Source organism: Amphiura filiformis, chromosome 16 (genome assembly GCF_039555335.1).
Source record: "Amphiura filiformis chromosome 16, Afil_fr2py, whole genome shotgun sequence".
In the NCBI taxonomy this organism is placed as follows: domain Eukaryota; kingdom Metazoa; phylum Echinodermata; class Ophiuroidea; order Amphilepidida; family Amphiuridae; genus Amphiura; species Amphiura filiformis.
Genome location: NC_092643.1, coordinates 56,684,678 through 56,704,029, shown reverse-complemented (window position 1 = coordinate 56,704,029; position 19,352 = coordinate 56,684,678). Strand labels below are relative to the sequence as shown.

The 19,352-nt window shown below is 38.1% G+C and overlaps 1 protein-coding gene and 1 long non-coding RNA gene across 2 annotated transcripts; both read left to right on the top strand.

Annotated features, from left to right (window-relative positions):
- Positions 1-1,333: 1,333 nt before the first annotated feature.
- LOC140172757 (uncharacterized) lies at positions 1,334-13,957 on the top strand. The gene is made up of 4 exons (XM_072195887.1): positions 1,334-1,440; positions 5,633-9,350; positions 11,020-13,233; positions 13,269-13,957. The coding sequence occupies exons 1-4, from the start codon at positions 1,366-1,368 to the stop codon at positions 13,955-13,957; spliced, it is 6,696 nt and encodes a 2,231-aa protein (XP_072051988.1). The 5' UTR covers positions 1,334-1,365.
- Positions 13,958-14,206: 249 nt separating this feature from the next.
- On the top strand, positions 14,207-17,987 carry LOC140136243 (uncharacterized). The gene is made up of 3 exons (XR_011856630.1): positions 14,207-14,833; positions 15,889-16,296; positions 17,106-17,987. It is a non-coding gene; the product is annotated as an uncharacterized lncRNA (long non-coding RNA).
- The last annotated feature ends 1,365 nt before the right edge of the window (positions 17,988-19,352 follow it).

Below are 19,352 nucleotides of genomic sequence, written 5' to 3'. Positions count from 1 at the left end.
TGCCCCTTCAGATCCTTAGTTCAAAGGCTGCCTGTGCCGCTATGATGCCAAGCCACTGATGCAAACAGACGAGCCTCCCATTACTTTAGTATTCGGCATTGTTTTCGATACAATCATGTATTTTTTGTTTGTTTGCTTGCCTTCCACCGACGGACCCAAAATTGGCCAAAATTAGGGTTGACCAGGCATTTAAAAAGCTGAGCAGTAACAAACAATGTAGATTCAATATGAAACACTCTAATAGCCAATGATGCAAGGGGTACTACATGTACTTGAATTCAGTGATGCCCTGTTGTTAATTACTGAAAAAAACATTCATAAAAGCCTTGTCCTTGAAATGTTGAAATAGGGTCAAAATAGGAAATGTGTCCTCGGAATCTAAAAAATAGGGGTGTTTCAGAGTACCATTTTGTCCTTGTTTTGGAGTAAAAAAGGGGGTAAAATTTCATGATTTGTCCTTGAAATCGACTGCGAAAGGGGGTAATTTGTACTTGTGGTAACGGTCCTACGTGTCCCCCCTGCCAGGGAGTGACCCCACCGGGTGGTAGGCCTAGTAAATTCCAATTTTCTCTGCTATAACCTCAGTTGGTCGGCTTAAAAAAAAGAAAAAGGGGGGCATATCTGATAATAAACGCTAACATTTTATTGCAAAGAAATACCAGGGATATGAGAAATACAAATCTATTTTGTAAGGAATTGTTATAATATGGCTTTAAATATTCTGTCAATATTTTGATGATCCAACTGTATCTTTGGTAAAAAATTCCGCAATAGATATATATTATATGTTAATTTTCTTTTTTAAAACCTTGAAATCTTAATTACCCATGTCACACATCCAGTTACAGATTTACAAAGACCAGTAAGTCATTCATGAAATCAGACAAGTCAATTTCTACGGAACGCACATGTATGGCAAGAGAATTGCCTTAATATCTTACTACGGTATATAGTTTGCCAACTTGATGTGAAATGAGACACCTGTAGCAGCTGGCAAGTGCATTATTTTGATATGGATGTGCACATTTGCGATATACCGGTATATAAAACTTGGTAAAGAGCCCTAGTTAGTGTTACCTTTTCAGCGATTTTGGTGTATCGATGCCCCTAATAGACCCCAATGAGGGCAAATTTGGGTGCTTTTTGTGTGTTTTTTGTGAAAAATTGGTATAATGGTGGGTAGCAAAAACAGGAAAAAGTTGGTGTAGAGAAAGTCAGCATCCTTAAGTCTACGTGGCACATCCCCATACTAATTTTTTTGAAGACCCCCCACCTCCCCCCTCCGGGGTAAAGAGGGTAATTCTGTATTAAATACAATTGTGAAATACAAAATTGTAATTTCTTTAAATAATTTGTTGATACAGAATGCCATCTAAAGAGCAGAAGAAAAAAGAAGCGAGAAAGAGGAGGTATGAGGAGGAGAAGGCTAAGAAACAGCAGGTAAGTCATTTAAACAATGGGCTTAGGGCTCATTGTTCAGTTTTGTGGTCATTTGCACAATATGAACACTTGATTAATATTATAAGAGAATAAGTATGTAAATGGCCTTCCTAGACCTAAAACTATATAAGTAGATACCAAAAGGCATTTGGGCAATTCCATGAGATTGTGTTCACAGCCAAAAACTGAAATCAGCAAGAACATTGCAAATATCTGGTAACAATTACAAGTTTGGCATCAAAATGATAAAATCAAAACTATCTTTCATTTGAGTCTTGGATTGACATTTTCTACATTAATTGAAGAAAAATATTTTTTCAAAATTTGGATTTTCATTTTGGTTAAATTTCCTCACTTTGGGATTCATTTTCAAACACCAAACTTGTATAAAACTACTTCTCTATATAACTATTGATATTAGGATACAAATTATAAATGGAAACACATTTGTCAAGAAAAAAAGCTGACAGTACAGAAAATACAGGGCTTAACTTAGGGTGTCAATTTTGTTGTAAAAATGTTACACGAGTTATGCCTATTTTGGTCAATTGCACCTTGTGTGAAAAAAGAAGTTTGTCAAACCTTCCATTATAGAAAATTAGGCAAAATTTACAAACTATGGAGGTGCTTCAAAGAGTAACATGGAATCCTAAATGTGACCATGATGTGACTTGACAAAATTCCCTTAAGGGGTACTACACCCCTGTGGTAATTTAGACAATTTTACATTTTATCAAAAATAATAACACACTGGTAACAAAAGTTATGTATATTATTGATGCAAGGAATCCAATTACTTCACTGAAATTTCAGTGATTCAAGACAAGCAGTTCAGTAAATATGATAGGATATGAGGTACATCCTTGCTGTACCTCTTTTCTTGTCATAAATAAATGAACTGCTTGTCTTGGGTCACTGAAATTCCAGTGTAGTAATTGGATTCCTCCCCTATAATACAGATAACTTTTGTTACCACTGTGTTATTACTTTTTGAGAAAAATACAAAAATAGACAAACATTTATGGAGGGGTGTAGTACCCCCTTAAAACTAGAAAATAAAGGTCAGAATCGGCCTCCCCCTTGTATGTCGTTATTTGGCTGGCACTGTCTCAACTGGCCGATTTCAATAAAATTGGTATGATATTAGTACTTGGAATAACAAGTTGCATCAAATAAGCCGCTACTCTATTAGCTGTCTCAAACGTCATACAGCTCTACCACTGTTTCTAATTTGGCTGGCAGTGACTGCTCTACAGGGTATGCCAATTACCAAGTATCATTACCCTAAAGGAAGAATTATGGCTACATTTCATAATCGGAGTACTGTAGGTTTTTTTTATTAGCTAGCTGTTTCATTTTTTGTGGTAACAAACCCAACATTCAAGGCTTCGACCTAATTGTATTAAAAGAACTGAATGTTCTCTACTTTGATCACATGTGACACTGATGAGAAAATCGTTTACTGACATTACGCACAAAGGACTTGCCTAAAATGGGCATAATTTCAATTCAAAAGTTTCATCAAGCAGAAAGTGGTATATCCAGTTGAGTTTGTGTAGCAGGTATATACTGTATACAATTAGGGTGATAGAAAATATGGAGCAGCTTCACATGTATAGATAGTGAGGAAAAGGCTATTTACTTGCATTACGGTTTCTCACATTACATTTTGTCTGCTAAAAAGATGTGAACAAATTGAGATAATAATATAGAAGAAAAACAAATATCATGAAACACATTATGGAATGTCCGACCTTATAACTCCTGAACTAAGCACTGTAGAAAAATATGACAATTGACTTTTTTATTCCCTGTGATGAGAGGAACAACTTGAGATACATACAACATGGTGCGACTAATTTTAAGTTTTCGCCCCACTGTGACCTTCCACACACAAAGATCAAGGGAGCTTTTTTCTGCTTTGTATATATGGGTGGTACCCCCCCCCCCCCGAAATGGTACTGAGATTTGTGGGTTCTTTTGAAAGGCAAAATAAATCAAACTAACTTGGCTATTCGCCACTTGCACGGTTCCGCCATTATGCACTATGTGCGGGGAGAGCCTCGAACTGGCAGCATACATGAATGGGAATTGAACCAGTCATAACATTCTGTGTAAGGTTACGTAATTCTTCCTTTCATGTATGCTGCCAGTTCGAGGCTCTCCCCGCATATAGTACATAATGTCGGAACCGTGCAAGTGGCGAATGTTCAGCAAATTGTAATTTGATACTAATTATGTGCAATTTTCTTTTCTATTTCTTTCATATGCCAACCTCTGGACAACCCCTGGATATCCGCTTGTAACCAAACTTCTCTTCGTGATCTACTTGGTGTGGAACATACAACTACTCATATCAACCTTGATGCTGAATAACCAATCCTGTCTCCATGACATGCTTGATGTTAAACACATGACTTCGCTTCCATTCCTTTCACTTCCCTTCAATTCACTTCCATTGCTTTCCCTTACATTACATTACCTTCCATTCCATTCTATTTCATTCCATCCCCTTCTTTCCATTCCCTTTCATTCCACCCCTTCCATTCCATTCCATCCCTTCCATTCCATTCCCTTACCTTCCCTTCCATTTCCTTCCTTTCCCTTTCCTTCCATTCCTTTCCCTTCCATTCCCTCTCATTTCCATTCCATTCCATTCCCTTCTCTTCTATTCAATTGCATTGTATTTCCATCCACTCCATCCCATCCCCTTCCCTCCCATTCCATTCCCTTGCATTCCATTCCCTCCCCTTCCCTTCCCTTCCCTTCCCTTGCTTTGCCTTGCCTTGCCTTCCCTCCCACTCCCTTCCCTTCCACTCTCTTCCCTTCCTTTCCCTTTATTTCACTTCCATTCCCATTCCTTACCATTCCCTTCCTTACCATTCCCTACCATTCCCTTTCCTTACCATTCCCTACCACTCCCTTCCTTACCATTCCCTTCCTTTCCATTCCCTTCCTTTCCATTCTCTTTCGTTCCTCTCTCTTACCGTCTATTCCCTTCCATTCCATTGTCTTAAATTCCCTTCCCTTCCCTTCTATTCCCTTCCATTCCGTTCACTTCCTTCCCTTTCCATTGCATTGCATTGCAATCCCTTCCATTACATACCATTCCACCCCTTCCATTCCCTTCTATCCCCTTCCTTTCTCTTCCATTCCCTTCCTTTTCCTTCCATTCTATTCCCCTTATTTATTTACCCTTCCATTGCTTTTCTTTCCTTTCCTTTCCCTTCCTTCCCTTCCCTTCCTTTCCATTCCTTCCATTTCCTTCCATTCCATTTCATTCATTTCCTTTCCTTTCCTTTCCATTTAATTGCATTCCATTGCATTCCCTTTCTCTCCCCTCTCCCACCTTTCTCATCTCTGCCTCTGTCATCCTGCTGTTACCTTCCTCTGGTCTCCTCTTGATGTTAAACCCAACCTCCATTACCTTCCCTTTCCCTGCTACCCCCTCTCCTCTTTACTTCCCTTGTCTTTTCTCCTCCCCTCCTGCCCCCTTCTCTCCGGGCTCCTCTTCTCTCCCCTCCCTATCCACTGCTTCCATCCCCTCTTGATGTTAAAACCACGGCTTCGTTTCCCTTCACTTCTCCTCCACTCCCCTCCTCTCTTCCTTTACTTCTCTATTTTCCGTCTCTCATCCTCTCCTTCTGTCTTCTCCTCTCCTCTCCCCTCCACTCCCCTCTCTCCTTATCTCTCCTCTCCCTTTCTTTTCTCTTTCATCTCCTCTCCTCACCTCTCTCGTCTTGTCTTGTCTCCTCATCCCACATTTATCCTGCTGTTCCCTCCACTCTGCTCTGCTCTCCTTTTCTTTTCCATGTTAAACCCAACTTCCCTTCCATTCCTGTCTCCTTCCTCTTCACTTCACTTCCCTTCTCTCTTCTCTTCTTCCCCCATCCTTCTCTCTTCTCGTCCACCCCATCGGCTCTTCTGCTCTCATTTCTTTGATGTTAAACCCATGACTTATATTCCCTTCCCTTCCCCACCACTCCTCTCCCTTCATTTATCCTTTCTTTTTCTTCTCTGCCCTGATCTCTCTCCCTTTTCTCTGCTCTCCCGTCCCCTCCTCTCTCCTCCACACCCATTCTCTCCTGTTCTCTCTTCCTCTCCGTCTCTCTCCTGTTCTCTCTTCTCTCCTCTCTACTTCTGGCATTTCTACTTTTGCCACCTTTCATTCCACCTGCTGCTCATGCAACAGGGTCTTCTGACATGTCTCGAACGGGGTACTAATCCCCCGGGAGAGGCATGTATATGCCAAAATCCATGCCAAAATCCATGCCAAAATCCATGCCAAAATCCAAGCCAAAGACGAAGAGATGAACAGGAAAGTACAGACCATGAACCACAATCAACTGCTATGACCACTGCAAAACCATGTCAACTTGTGAATGATGGTGGATTTCAAAGTGCCGATGAAATTATAAGTCAAAATTTAGAATCTCAACATGAATCTAATCAAACTATGATCAGTGCATGTAGCAATCAGAATTCGTCAACCATTCCGCAGACTCAATCCACATCTGCTTTATATGAATCAGATAGCTGCAATGATAATGATCAGCCAGGGTGTTCATTTTGGTCCAAAGATGATAGTCGCAAAGCAAAAGTTCAAGCTAGAAACAAGAAATACTATGCTAAAATCAAAGAAAGTGTATGTGCTAAGAAGAAAGCTACCTATGCTGCGGATAAACACAACATATTGAAGCAAAGATCAGACCACCATGTAAGGAACAGGAATGTTATATTAGACCACAAGAGAGACCACTATGTGAAAAATAGGAATGTTGTATTAGACCACAAGAGAGACCACTATGTGAGGAATAGGAATGTTGTATTAGACCACAGGAGAGACCACTTTGTGAAGAATAGGAATGTTGTATTAGACCACAAGAGAGACCACTATGTGAAGAATAGGAATGATGTATTAGACCACAGGAGAGACCACTATGTGAAGAATAGGAATGTTGTATTAGACCACAAGAGAGACCACTATGTGAAGAATAGGAATGTTGTATTAGACCACAAGAGAGACCACTATGTGAAGAATAGGAATGGTGTATTAGATCACAGGAGAGACCACTATGTGAAGAATAGGAATGTTCTATTAGACCACAAGAGAGAACACTATGTAAAGAAAAGGAATCTTATATTGCACCAAAGATCAGAACACTATGCAAGGAATAAGAATGTTGTATTAAACCGAAAGAAAGACCACTATGTAAGGAACAGAGCTGAACTTTTGATGAAACAAAACAAACGATATCTTGAAAACAAACCATCAATATTGATGAGAAAGAAATTGGACTATACAAGACACAGAGCTTTGCTACTGATTAAAAGAAGTATCAATTACTTGAGAAACAAAAGACGGATTTTGAACCAAAAGAAAGCAAACTATCAAGATCCTCAAAGAAGAGCTAGACAAATCCAACAGGCAACGTCTTCCCGCAAATCTTCTAAAAGTGACATCAATAAAGTTATCATGAAATTCAAGACAGAAATACAAGAAGAGAAACCCATACACAACTGCATTATATGCAACCGTTTATTCTTCCGAGACCAAGTTGTTCAGTTCAAGAAACTAAAGTATGGTAAGCCTAGTCTCTTAGCAGCTATGCCAGTAAACACAGATTATGATAATTTGCCAACTATTGCCTGGATTTGCAAAACCTGTCATAACAACATAAAGGACCATAAAGTACCAACATTGTCACAAGCCAACAAGCTAGAACTGTGCCCACAACCTCCAGAACTGTCAGAACTGAACATTCTCGAAAGACACTTGATAGCACCTGTCATTCCTTTCATGAAACTTGTTCCTCTGTACAAAGGTTGTCAAAAAGGCATTCATGGCCAAGTAGTGTGTGTAAAAGCAGATGTTCAAAGTACAGCTGAAGCATTGCCACGTCTTCCTACTGATGATAGCATTGTCCGAGTGAAATTGAAACGTGCATTAAAGTACAAAGGTCATGTCATGTACAAACAAGTGTGTCCTAGCAAGATTAGAAGTGCTCTTGATGTCCTCAAGCAAACAAATCCAGTGTTTAAAGACATTGAAGTAAACACTGAACAACTAGATGCTGTTCATGAAGATCCTATTGTTGCTAATGAACATGTTGATCAAAGTTCTGAATCAGAACCTGAAGATATTGAAACAGAGTCAGCTCATAGTTCCAATTTGGCAGATGAACAAAACCTAGTTGAAACTGTAAACATAGAAAACTCAAAACAGACTCCTTGTGATAATGAGAACGATGTTAGTAATGCTAACAAATCTGATCCTGTTAATGCTAGTGAACACACTGACCAATACCAAGATACTGATGTGGAAACCATTTCAGAATTCATAGATGAACAACTATCTGATATAGTAAACTCTGATGTTGAATCTGATTATGAAGTTCATGCTGATGATGAACAAAATCCTGAAATTCCAGATGAAGACAACCCTGAAACAAACCAAGATGATGATGATGATATTACTAATACATCTGCCCCACTCATGTCATTCTTGCAGCCAGTTGACTTAGCACAATATCTTGCAGATCACTGTGATGATTCTATACTTAGTCTTGCACCTGCAGAAGGCAATAGACCAGTCAATGTTCTCAATGTAGAAGCAGAAGCATTCCCAGCTCAATTTCCTGATGCCAAGAATACAAACACTGAACAAAGAAACATAAAAGTTTCCCCAAGCAGATATTTCAATGCAAGGCTCTTTTCTTCTGATAGTCGTTTTGCTAGTGACCCACAGTACATTTTCTTTGCCCAGTATGCAACCGAAGTGAACATGATAACTTCCCAGATATCAATTGCCATGAGACAAGGTCATACCAAAACTCCTGATGGAAAACCTATCACGCCCGAAATGCTTGCAGACAAAGAGCAAGTCAAACAAATGATTGAGAGAGATTCAGGATTTCGATATCTGAGACAGATAAGAGGAACACCATCATACTGGGATGCGACACTGAAAGATTTATTTGCAATGATTCGACAAATTGGCATTCCAACATGGTTTCTAACGTTTAGTGCTGCTGACCGTAGATGGATTGAAATTGATAATGCAATTCTTGAACAGCAAGGCAAACCACCACTTACACCTGAAGAGCACAAAGACATGAACTGGGAAACACATTGCGAACACATATATTCAAACACAGTAACCCCAACTAGAATGTTTGAGCACAGAGTGAAAAAGTATATCAAAGATGTCATTAAATCGCCTGCTGAACCCATTGGCAAAGTTGTTGACTATTTCTATCGCACAGAATTCCAACAGAGAGGTTGGCCACACATTCATATGTTAGTTTGGGTAGAAGATGCTCCTGATGTATATGATGTATCAGATTGTGACATTGTTGAATTTGTTGACAAATATGTTACATGTGAACTACCATCTGAAGATGATGATCCAGAACTCCATGAAATTGTCAAATCATGTCAAATGCATAGCAAGAATCATACCAAGTCGTGTCGCAAAACAGGCAAAACATGTCGCTTCAACTTTCCCAAACCACCTTCAAAACAAACTTTCATAGCAAGAAACTTAGATACATATGATGATTCAGATGATGATGATGAAACTGATGATAACATTCCTGATGAATTACATGTACTTGATGACCAAGGTGAGGCAGATGCACAAATTGAAGCTAAAACTGTTATCGAGAAAATACATGATTCTCTAACTGATCCAGATACAGAAATATCAGAAAGTACTTCTGTTACTGAAATCTTTGATGCTGCAAATGTTTCTCAAGCAGACCTAGAAATGGCACTTATAACACTCGCATCACGATCTACAATCTATCTGAAAAGAAAACCTGCAGAAGTGTTGATCAATAACTACAACCCCCACTTAATCCGAGCATGGAATGGCAATATGGACATTCAAATTGTACTTGATGCTTATAGTAGGCATATCACCTCAAAAATAATCGCAGCAGAAACACGTTATTTAATGTTCCTACATTATTGAGCTTTATTAAAGCATCAAAAATCAAAAAACAGAATTGAAATCGGTCAATGCATTGTGACGTAGTGTCAATTTAAAGATGCTCGTAGATGGAATGAAATCCTGCCACAAATGGCTGTAATGACAAAATTGGCACATTTCGAGATTTTGAAGGTATATTTGGACGCTTGATTGAAAAAGCAGCGTTAATATAAATATCACATGTTAAATGCCTATCTTTCCTGACTTCGTTACAGAAAACAAAATTAAAAAATCTATCATTGAATAATTATAATAAATTAACCAACTATACTATTTTAGCAATTTTGGCCAATCTGCAGACAAATTAAATCTCAAAAAATTACTAAGTTCAGCTAATTAATATGCAAAATTGATGCCAATAGAAAACCGTACATGATATAAAGGTGCGGGTTTTTTGCACACATATGTATGCAAAGTTCTTTCAATTGATAACAAAAAATACACAAAAAGTAATTAATTATGCAAATTAGGTAATTACAGCTAATTATGTATTTATGATTTTATTATGCATATTAGGCATGAGTAATTTTAGTTTTTTTCAATATTTAATGAACGTCTGTTCATTCATCATAAATTTTTTAAGTATGATCCTGTTATGAGGTTGAATAAATGAACTGCAGTTAATTATTTAAAAAAATACAAAAAAATAAAAAGTTTGACATTTTGACGGTGTCTGGAATATAATTTTAATTTTTACTGTAAACATGGTATGTGTTACCATTACTCAAAGCCAAGTCCGAAAAGTAAAAATTAAAATTCCGTTGCAATGAGACTTTAAATTAACATTTTGTCATCTGGATTAACATGGGAGGACAATCAGTAAAAGCAATAGCATTTTACTGTACCGCGTATACAAAAAATAGTATGGCCTTGGACACACACAATGGCTTAGTGCTATTGTGGTTTGGAAAATTACTCCCTAAAAATATCATTGATTAATGTTTTGCTTCAACTAGTTTTAGGGAAGTGTTTCATTCGTTGTCGACGGAATTAATTTACATGCTAAGAAAGATTAATATTTCAGCTAAATGGTGGTAGTTCCTTTACTTCAATAGGCCTATATTTACTGATTTATGAGCGATCTTCAAAAATCCATAAAAACAGTCAGTAACTCTTGAACAAAACAATTTTTAATTTTAAGGACCCGATGTTAGCCTCGGAAAGGCTTCACACACCATATATTAAAAATTTAAACAATTTGGATAAATGAAGCATATGAAGATATTCATTTAATGACATGGATGTTTTCAAAAATTGGCCAAATTTGAAGCGCGCCCTTTTCAATTCACTGTTATGCTTGCATGCACAGTGTAGCAGAATTATTGTGCAGCCACTGTGACATACCTACTTATAGTTGTATCAAATATATCATGTCATATTTAACCAAATGTGAACGTCAAGTAGGTGATCTATTGAGAAATGCACAAAAAGAGGCTAGACAAGACAATAGTGATGCTGTTACAGAGCTCAGAAAAATTGGAAATGTCTATCTGCACAGTCGAGAGTTGAGTGTTATGGAGAGTATATACAGAGTATGTAGCATGCACTTGAAAGATTGTACAAGAGATGTAGTTTTGTACAGACAGATCCAGATGGTCAGAGAATATCACTACCATTATCTTTGATGCAGAACAAAGACCCCACAGATCAAGTATGGATGACAAATTTGCTTGAAAAGTACTATGGCAGACCAGATATACCCAAATTCAGTGATATGTGCTTGGCAACATTCGTATCCAAGTTCCGCTTTACATCCAAAAGTGTAAACAGAGCTACAACTGATGAATCTGATGATGAAGAAAGTTCAAGAAGTACAAGCCAGAGCTATGATCTTGAATATCTTGGTAGAGATCTTGGGAATGCAAAAGAACGTGTAGGTAAACCTGCCATCATACGCTATCCAAAGATAAAGCTTGAAAAAGATCCAGAAAAGTACTACATGAACATCTTACGTATGTACCTGCCACACCGTCACATTGAGCTCAAACCAGAAGATTTTGCCAGTTTTGCATTGTACTATCATACTGGTTATGTCAGAACACAGAATGGTGTGAAATCAGTTAAAGTGGTAGTGAAAGACAACATGAAACAGTATGAGCCTATCAATGACAAAATAGATACTGCATGGAATGAAATGCAAAATGCAAATGGTAATCTTGAAGATGCATGGGCTGCATTAGCACCACAAGCTGAACAAGAACGTCTTGATGGTCTTGAAGACAAAATCATGTTAAGCAATGAATCTGACGATGATTTCAATGAAATTGAAATTCCTGAACTGCAAGCAAATACATCCAAGAAATGCAATGAAAACTCGTATCGATCACCAGTTGAGACTATAAGATCAGTTCCTTCAGATGACCAAGTTGCAACAATGATCAGAGCTCTCAATGATAAACAGTTACAGCTTTTCAAGTATGTTCACCAATGGTGTATGAAAAAAATGAACGGTGAAAATCCAGAACCTTTCAGAATATTTCTCACTGGTGGAGCTGGCACAGGCAAATCTCATGTAACAAGATGTATCAGATATCATGCAGAGAAAATCTTTGACACCTTGCGTGACACACAACAAGAAAAGACAGTACTAGTTGTTGCACACACTGGCACAGCTGCTTTCAATGTTGAAGGAGAAACAATTTGTTCTGCTCTGAATATCAGTATACATGCGACTAAAGATTACAAGCCACTACGAGAAGAGTCACTCAATACCATGCGTACAAAGTTGAAACACCTGCAGTTATTAATCATAGACGAAATCTCAATGGTTAGCAAAAAGCAGTTGCAATATATTCATGGTAGACTACAGCAAATAAAGCGAGCTTCAGATCGTTCATTCTTTGGGAATATTCCAGTACTAGCTGTTGGAGATTTCTATCAAATCCCACCGATCAATCCAAGCACTCCACTGTGTGTTCCAGATGAGAATCCATTGAACATGTTAAATGATATGTGGACTGACAACTTCCAAATTTGTGAACTCACACAAATCATGCGTCAGCAAGATGATCTTGAATTTGCTCAGCTACTCAATCGCTTACGTGTACGAAAACAAAGTGATGCTATGAATCCTTCTGATGAGGAAAAGCTCATATCACGAACTGTTGGTTCCAGAACAGATCTGATACCACCAAAAGAAGCACTTCATATCTATGCAACCAATGTAGATGTTGACAGTCATAACCAAGCAATGCTACAATCTCTACCAAGTCAAAAAATCATTATCCTTGCTCTTGATATGAAACAAACTGGAGGACAAAGTCAAATCAGAAAAGTCCCATACAAGTCTGAACAAATTGGTAAAACAGTGCTGCAATCTCAACTATGCTTAGCAGATGAAGCTAGAGTAATGCTTACAACAAATCTAGATGTACCTGATGGTCTTTGCAATGGAGTCACTGGCACAGTCAAATCTATCCTACCTAATGATGCAAACGATCAACCAAGTGCTATCTATGTACAATTTGATAATGCAAAGTGTGGTGCAAATGCAAGGCAAAAAAGTCCACTACCAAATGAATATGCTAACTGTGTTGTCATCAAACCACATCAAGAAAGCATTGAAATCCATGATGAATCTGGACATCAAACTAGAACACGTAAGCAATATCCATTGAAACTAGCTTGGGCAATCACAATGCACAAAGTTCAAGGACAAACGACAGATCAAGCAGTAGTCTCATTGAAAGGAACCAGAGCATGCATGGCCTATGTAGCAATTAGTCGTGTCACACATCTCAGTGGTCTGTATCTGAAAACTACAATGCAAAGAGAATCTTCTGTAATGAAAAGGTTCACCAGTACGTATCCGAGATGTTACCATGTGATCTTTCAGTTGCTAACCAGATTTTGCATACAAATCAGAGAGAGCATTTCATAATTGTCCATCACAATGTACAAAGTCTTGCCAAACACATTGATGATATCAGAAGTGACTTTGAAATTAGCAAAGCTCATGTCATAGCTCTATCAGAAACATGGCTCAGTACTGTTCATGACAAAACTAACTATGAAATACCAGGATATGAACTTGTTGCCATGACAAAACCACCTGAGCAAGCTAGAGGCAGAGGTACTGCAATGTATGTCCATGAGAGTGTTCTATTTACTGCACTACCACTTGAAGTAGATGAATGTGATATCCTTGCTATAAGAACCAATGGCAATCCATCTATGGTTATCATGACAGTCTACAAGCCAGTTAGTACAAGCATTACTGTGATTTCAAATGTGCTGAACAACTTGTGCACCCAGATAGAGATGCTAGATGTTGATTATGTTGTTATTCTTGGCGATTTCAATCACGATCTTCTCAAGAAACCACCAATTGAAGCATTGCAGAGATATCACCAATTAATAACCACTCCTACCACTGCTAAAGGAACTCTTTTGGATCATGTTTACATCAAGCCAATCCCTGCAGAATATCAAGCATCGGTATTAGCCTCGCATTTCAGCTACCATGAGCCAGTTTCCTCTCTATTAAATTGTAAATTGTATACTCTTCACATTAATGTAGACTAAAGCCTGAAGTTTTCAATGTTGCAGATTTCTGCAAATAAAGCAGAATTCGGATGAAAAGCAGAAAAGGCAGTTTTCATAAAAAGAGAATAAAAACATCAGAACTCCACAAAAATGAAAATAATGAACAATCTTATCAATAAAATGATATAAATATTAAAATCGACTTGAAAATGTAACATAATAAAGAATGTTTTACCATGAAATATTCCGGTGAAATATGGACTATACATCAGGCCAAAATCGTAAAATTAACTTTTTGTGAACAATGTAAAATTTTGAAAATTGCAAAATTTACAAAGCAGAAGAAAGCAGTATAAATGTATAAAGCAGATAAATTTTTGGCTTTAATGTAGACCAAATGTACCAAATCACATGTAGTGTATCATATGATCCCTTTATTATGTTTTACCTATACGCATAGCCAACTTGTCACTTATATTTATATCAAATTTGCTACCCAGATCAAAGATATATTGAAGAATTGAGAACCACATCAACGATCACTTGAAACTGTAAGTGACCATAGAGAATACCAGCCATAATCTGCCTTTCAAGCCAAGTTCTACGAGTACCACATATGCATCAGCTTGCAACCATCATAGCAGACTTGAATCTCCAAGCATATCAAACTATAAGTGACCATACATGTAGAGCAAACCAGCCATAATCTGCCTTTCAAGCCAAGTTCTACAAGTACCAAATATGCATCAGCTTGCAACCATCATAGCAGACTTGAATCTCCAAGCATATCAAACTGTAAGTGACCATAGAGCAAACCAGCCATAATCTGCCTTTCAAGCCAAGTTCTACGAGTACCAAATATGCATCAGCTTGCAACCATCATAGCAGACTTGAATCTCCAAGCATATCATTAAGGTAATAAGCAAATTTCGACAATTGTTTATGCTGAGTGTTGAGCCAAACCCACCCAAAGTTAGTTTTAAACTTAGTGGCAAGTAAATCAAAACAATTGTTATGCTGAGTGTTGAGCCAGACCCCAGATACACTGTTAAGTATGCCACAATGTAAAAGTTTAGACCTTAATTAGTGGCAAGCAAATTGCAACAATTATAATGCCAAGTGCTGAGTCTAAACCCAAGCACACTGTTAGCATTCAACAATGCCAAAGTTAAAAAAAAGTTTTGAAGCTTTTATATTGGCAAGCAAATTTCAAGAATCATGCCGAACCCTGAGCCATACCCAAGAATACAATTTAACATAGCACAGTTCCAAAGATGATGAGAATTTAAAGCTTAGTACAAGAAATATGTTACCTTCATGAATATTGTTATCAAAATAGCAATCACAGTTTCTTCAGCAAAATTTTAATATCAAGCCCATTTTACAGTTTGTTACCTTAATGATATTTGGCGGAAGTAAACATGTTTAGCAGAATATCACTGAATTATACACTTACAAAACACCTTCTTGGGGGAAGGTGAGTATCTGCTTTTCATTATTAATTTTTATCCTCCTCACTTTAGCCATAAAGGAATATTGCAATCCCGGATTGCAATAATGTAATAGTGTATCGGTATCCCTTCTGTGTAATAGGACTGGGGAGGTTATCATTTTTTGCATTTTATAAGTTGTTGCAATAGAGCACTAGGCATACACCTGCCATTTCTAATGCTCTATATAGTGACACAGTTAAAAGAGTTTCCAAAATTTGCATCACTCCCTCTATACATGTAGCTATGGCCTCCTCCTGTTGTTCTTTTTAATTTAAATACATTTCCATGAGAAGGAAGCTATGAAGGAGATGTTGTCTCATCAAAGCCAATTACAACATTTCTCTAAAGCTTAGTACCAAGCAAACAGAATATAAAGCTTATTTCAATACAGAAAATGCCTATAGTTTATTTTGATATAAGACATAAAACTGACATATGCTAAATTTTTTTACATTATCAATTTTTATTTCTGTACAGAATGTGAACAGACGGAAGGCCTATGGAGAATATGAACATAATATCAAACCTATTTGTTCAATATCAACTAATATGGTGCAAAATGCAAGCACTTGATATCTCCAAGCTCATAATGGCACACCTGTCATCAGAATGATGAAGTGTATGAATTCACAAATCCCGCAGTCATCAATGTCAGTATACATTTAAGATACACTGCAGCATTTCAGGTGGACTATATGAACAAGTGCAACTTCATGCCAACCTAACATCTGCAACCAGTGATATCAACTACATCTCTACAAATCATATACTGACCAAAACCAAATATATCTGTTCCACTACATGCAAGTAAAGTGCTGTTTCAAATTCAACTGTGGATTACCAACTTCATTACTGAACCTTTTCAACCAGTTTCCTTTTCACAACGTAAGTACATAATATAGTTTCCATCTTTTTTAATCCACCTAACTTTGTTTTAGGGGCTGTGCAATAATTATGAGCCCTGGGGGAGGGTAAAATTGGTGGGGGTGCAAGACATTTTGGTGAGCCAAACGGGGGTCAAGCAATTTTTGGCGAGCCGTTAGAAAATTTTATCCACCCAGGGGGGGCTCATAATTATTGCACAGCCCCTTAGCCATAAGGGGGTTACAATCATTCCTTCTGTCTGTGTATAAATATGTCTCTGTCCATGTACATCAAGATCAAGTAACTCCCCAGGGGATTATTTGTGTTTACGAACTGCTCTATTTGTTAGTTGAAAATAATTGAAATGGTCAAACAAATAGATCCAAATTGCTCCCCATTACTATATTTATCCTTTTAGGGACTGTTGAATATTTACCAGGGAGTGCAATTTTTTGGATACTCCCCTAATTGTTTTCCCCTCAAAAAATAATATTTCCCCATGAAAATTCCCACTCTCCCCTCTGATGTATATATTGAACAGTCCCTTATATCTGACTGCATCTGTAGCCATTACTGTATAAGTGGCATTTTTTTGTGTAGTGTTGAATTTGGAGTGAAATATGTTTGCAGTTGTAATTTTCACGATTACCTAGTTTTGCCCTACACTTGCAATACATTATTACGTCACAAGGTGTTTTACGGATGCAACTCGATTCATGAAATCAGCAAAAATAAAACCCTCGCCAAAAATAACCACTTGTACAGTATATTGCATATTTCACTAAAACATGACTAAATTTCTTTTTTTCTATTTACCTTTTTTGCCACAGGCAACATTGCAAGAGAGACCTCATTCCACTCTCACTGCTGACATCAGAAACTTTGAAACCGGCATAATTTGCATGTATTTCCAATGGAAGCACATATTTAGCTAGTCTACAAATTACACCTGAGGACACCTGTAACAACATACAATTTGACTTCATTGCATTAATTAAGACTGATATATTGATAACTGACTTTTTGAAGCGTTCATCTTCATTTTAATGTTTGCGTAGAGTCAAAACATCCTGTAAAAACAGTGAAGTTATATCCTAAATTATTTATGATATCAGAATTACTGTAACATATATTTGGAATGAACATTTAGGAAATATTGTTTTATATTTTCTTTGCTTCATAGAAGCAAATAAAAACTCTTTTGTTTTGTGTTTTTTTAAAGGATGTTATGAAGGAAAATCAATCACCATATGTTAAAGTATCATGCAGTGGTGCATTATCTAATCTCCTGTCCAATACTGATGCCCAAAGGTTGCAGTTTGTTTCAATTCCAGGAAGTAAATATTAACAGATACAAAATTATCCACTATCTCCATTACTGTATTTGAATTCAGGGGCAGATTCAGTGGATGACAAAGACCTGGCAGGCTGTTCTGATCAAGGTAATGCCTGGCTGTCTTTACAGTCTAGACTGACCACCAGGGACAAACACCATTTCACATTTATTCACCCAGAATAAATAAATAAAAATAAGATTTGTATACAAGATTGCAAATCATCAATCTTATACATAGGTTTTAATAAATGTTTTCCTGAAATTTGATGTGAACATAATTGTCTGTGGAATTATCGTTTGTGAATAGCGGAAGGGGGGTTAGGTGTGGTCACGGGCATAGATATTCGTGTTTGGTCAAACACAGTCGCTGTGCCATCTAGTTCTTCTCCTTCTTCTCCTTCTCAAGATCAGTCCTTTGCACCCCTCTAGCTCAGGAACTAAAGTAGTCACTGGGCCCATACTTGGTACAATGATGGCCCATGACCCTAGATACATCCTAGGGTACCCCCGACCCCAAAGGTCAAAGGTCATGGGCTACAGGGGGCAATATGTGTAAAATTTCAAACAGCTCTAGCTCAACTACTATAGCGCCCTCAGGGTTCATACTTGGTACAATGATGGCCTATGACCCTAGAAGTATGCTATGCTAGCCGCAACCCCAGAGGTCAAAGTTCATATGCTTTAAAAAGCAAAATAGGTACGACCGGTTAACACAGTGTATCGCAATAGGTAGCATTTTGGTAGCTACCTGTATTTGCAATGATGAAGGCTTCAAATATACGTCAAGACGTACAATGGGGTTAAGAGGTTAACCGCTTAAAGGGACACAATGTTTTGGGATTAAAGGGGTATTCTCCAGTCTGGTGGTGTTTCAGAGAGAGTGAGGGTCTGATGGAGTATAAGAGAGTGAATGCTTGGTGGGGTATTAGAGAGAGTTTGGGCCAGCCTGGTGGTGTTTTAGAGCGAGTGAGTGTCTGGTGGATTATAAGAGAGAGTGAGGGTCTGGTGAGGTATTAGAGAGAGTGTGCGCCAATCTGGGGGTGTTTTAGAGCTAGTGAGTGTCTGGTGGAGTATAAGAGCGAGTGATGGCCTGGGTGGGGTATTAGAGAGAGTATGGGTCAGCCTGGTGGTGTTTTAGAGCGAGTGAGTGTCTGGTGGAGTATAAGAGAGAGTGAAGGCTTGGTGGGGTATTAGAGAGAGTATGGGTCAGCCTGTTGGTGTTTTAGAGCGAGTGAGTGTCTGGTGGAGTATAAGAGAGGGTGAAGGCTTGGTGGGGTATTAGAGAGAGTATGGGTCAGCCTGTTGGTGTTTTAGAGCGAGTGAGTGTCTGGTGGAGTATAAGAGAGAGTGATGGCTGGGTGGGGTATTAGAGAGAGTTTGGGTCAGCCTGGTGGTGTTTTAGAGCGAGTGAGTGTCTGGTGGCGTATAAGAGAGAGTGAGGGTCTTGTGGGGTATTAGAAAGAGTGTGTGCCAGTCTGGTGGTGTTTTAGAGCTAGTGAGTGTCTGGTGGAGTATAAGAGAGTGATGGGTGGGTGGGGTATTAGAGAGAGTTTGGGTCAGCCTGGTGGTGTTTTAGAGCGAGTGAGTGTCTGGTGGCGTATAAGAGAGAGGGTCTGGTGGGGTATTAGAGATAATTTGGTCCAGTCTGGTGGTGTTTTAGAGAGATTGATGGTCTGATGAGGTATAAGAGAGAGTGAAGGCTTGGTAGGGTATTAGAGAGAGTATGGGTCAGCCTGGTGGT

Excerpts from the sequence above, each read along its gene's own strand:
- LOC140172757 (XM_072195887.1), top strand. The coding sequence starts at position 1,366 with ATGCCATCTAAAGAGCAGAAGAAAAAAGAAGCGAGAAAGAGGAGGTAT. Across the intron at positions 9,351-11,019 it reads AATTGTACTTGATGCTTATA|ATCCAGATGGTCAGAGAATA; the intron begins GTAGGCATATCA and ends TTGTACAGACAG. Across the intron at positions 13,234-13,268 it reads TGTAATGAAAAGGTTCACCA|TTGCTAACCAGATTTTGCAT; the intron begins GTACGTATCCGA and ends GTGATCTTTCAG.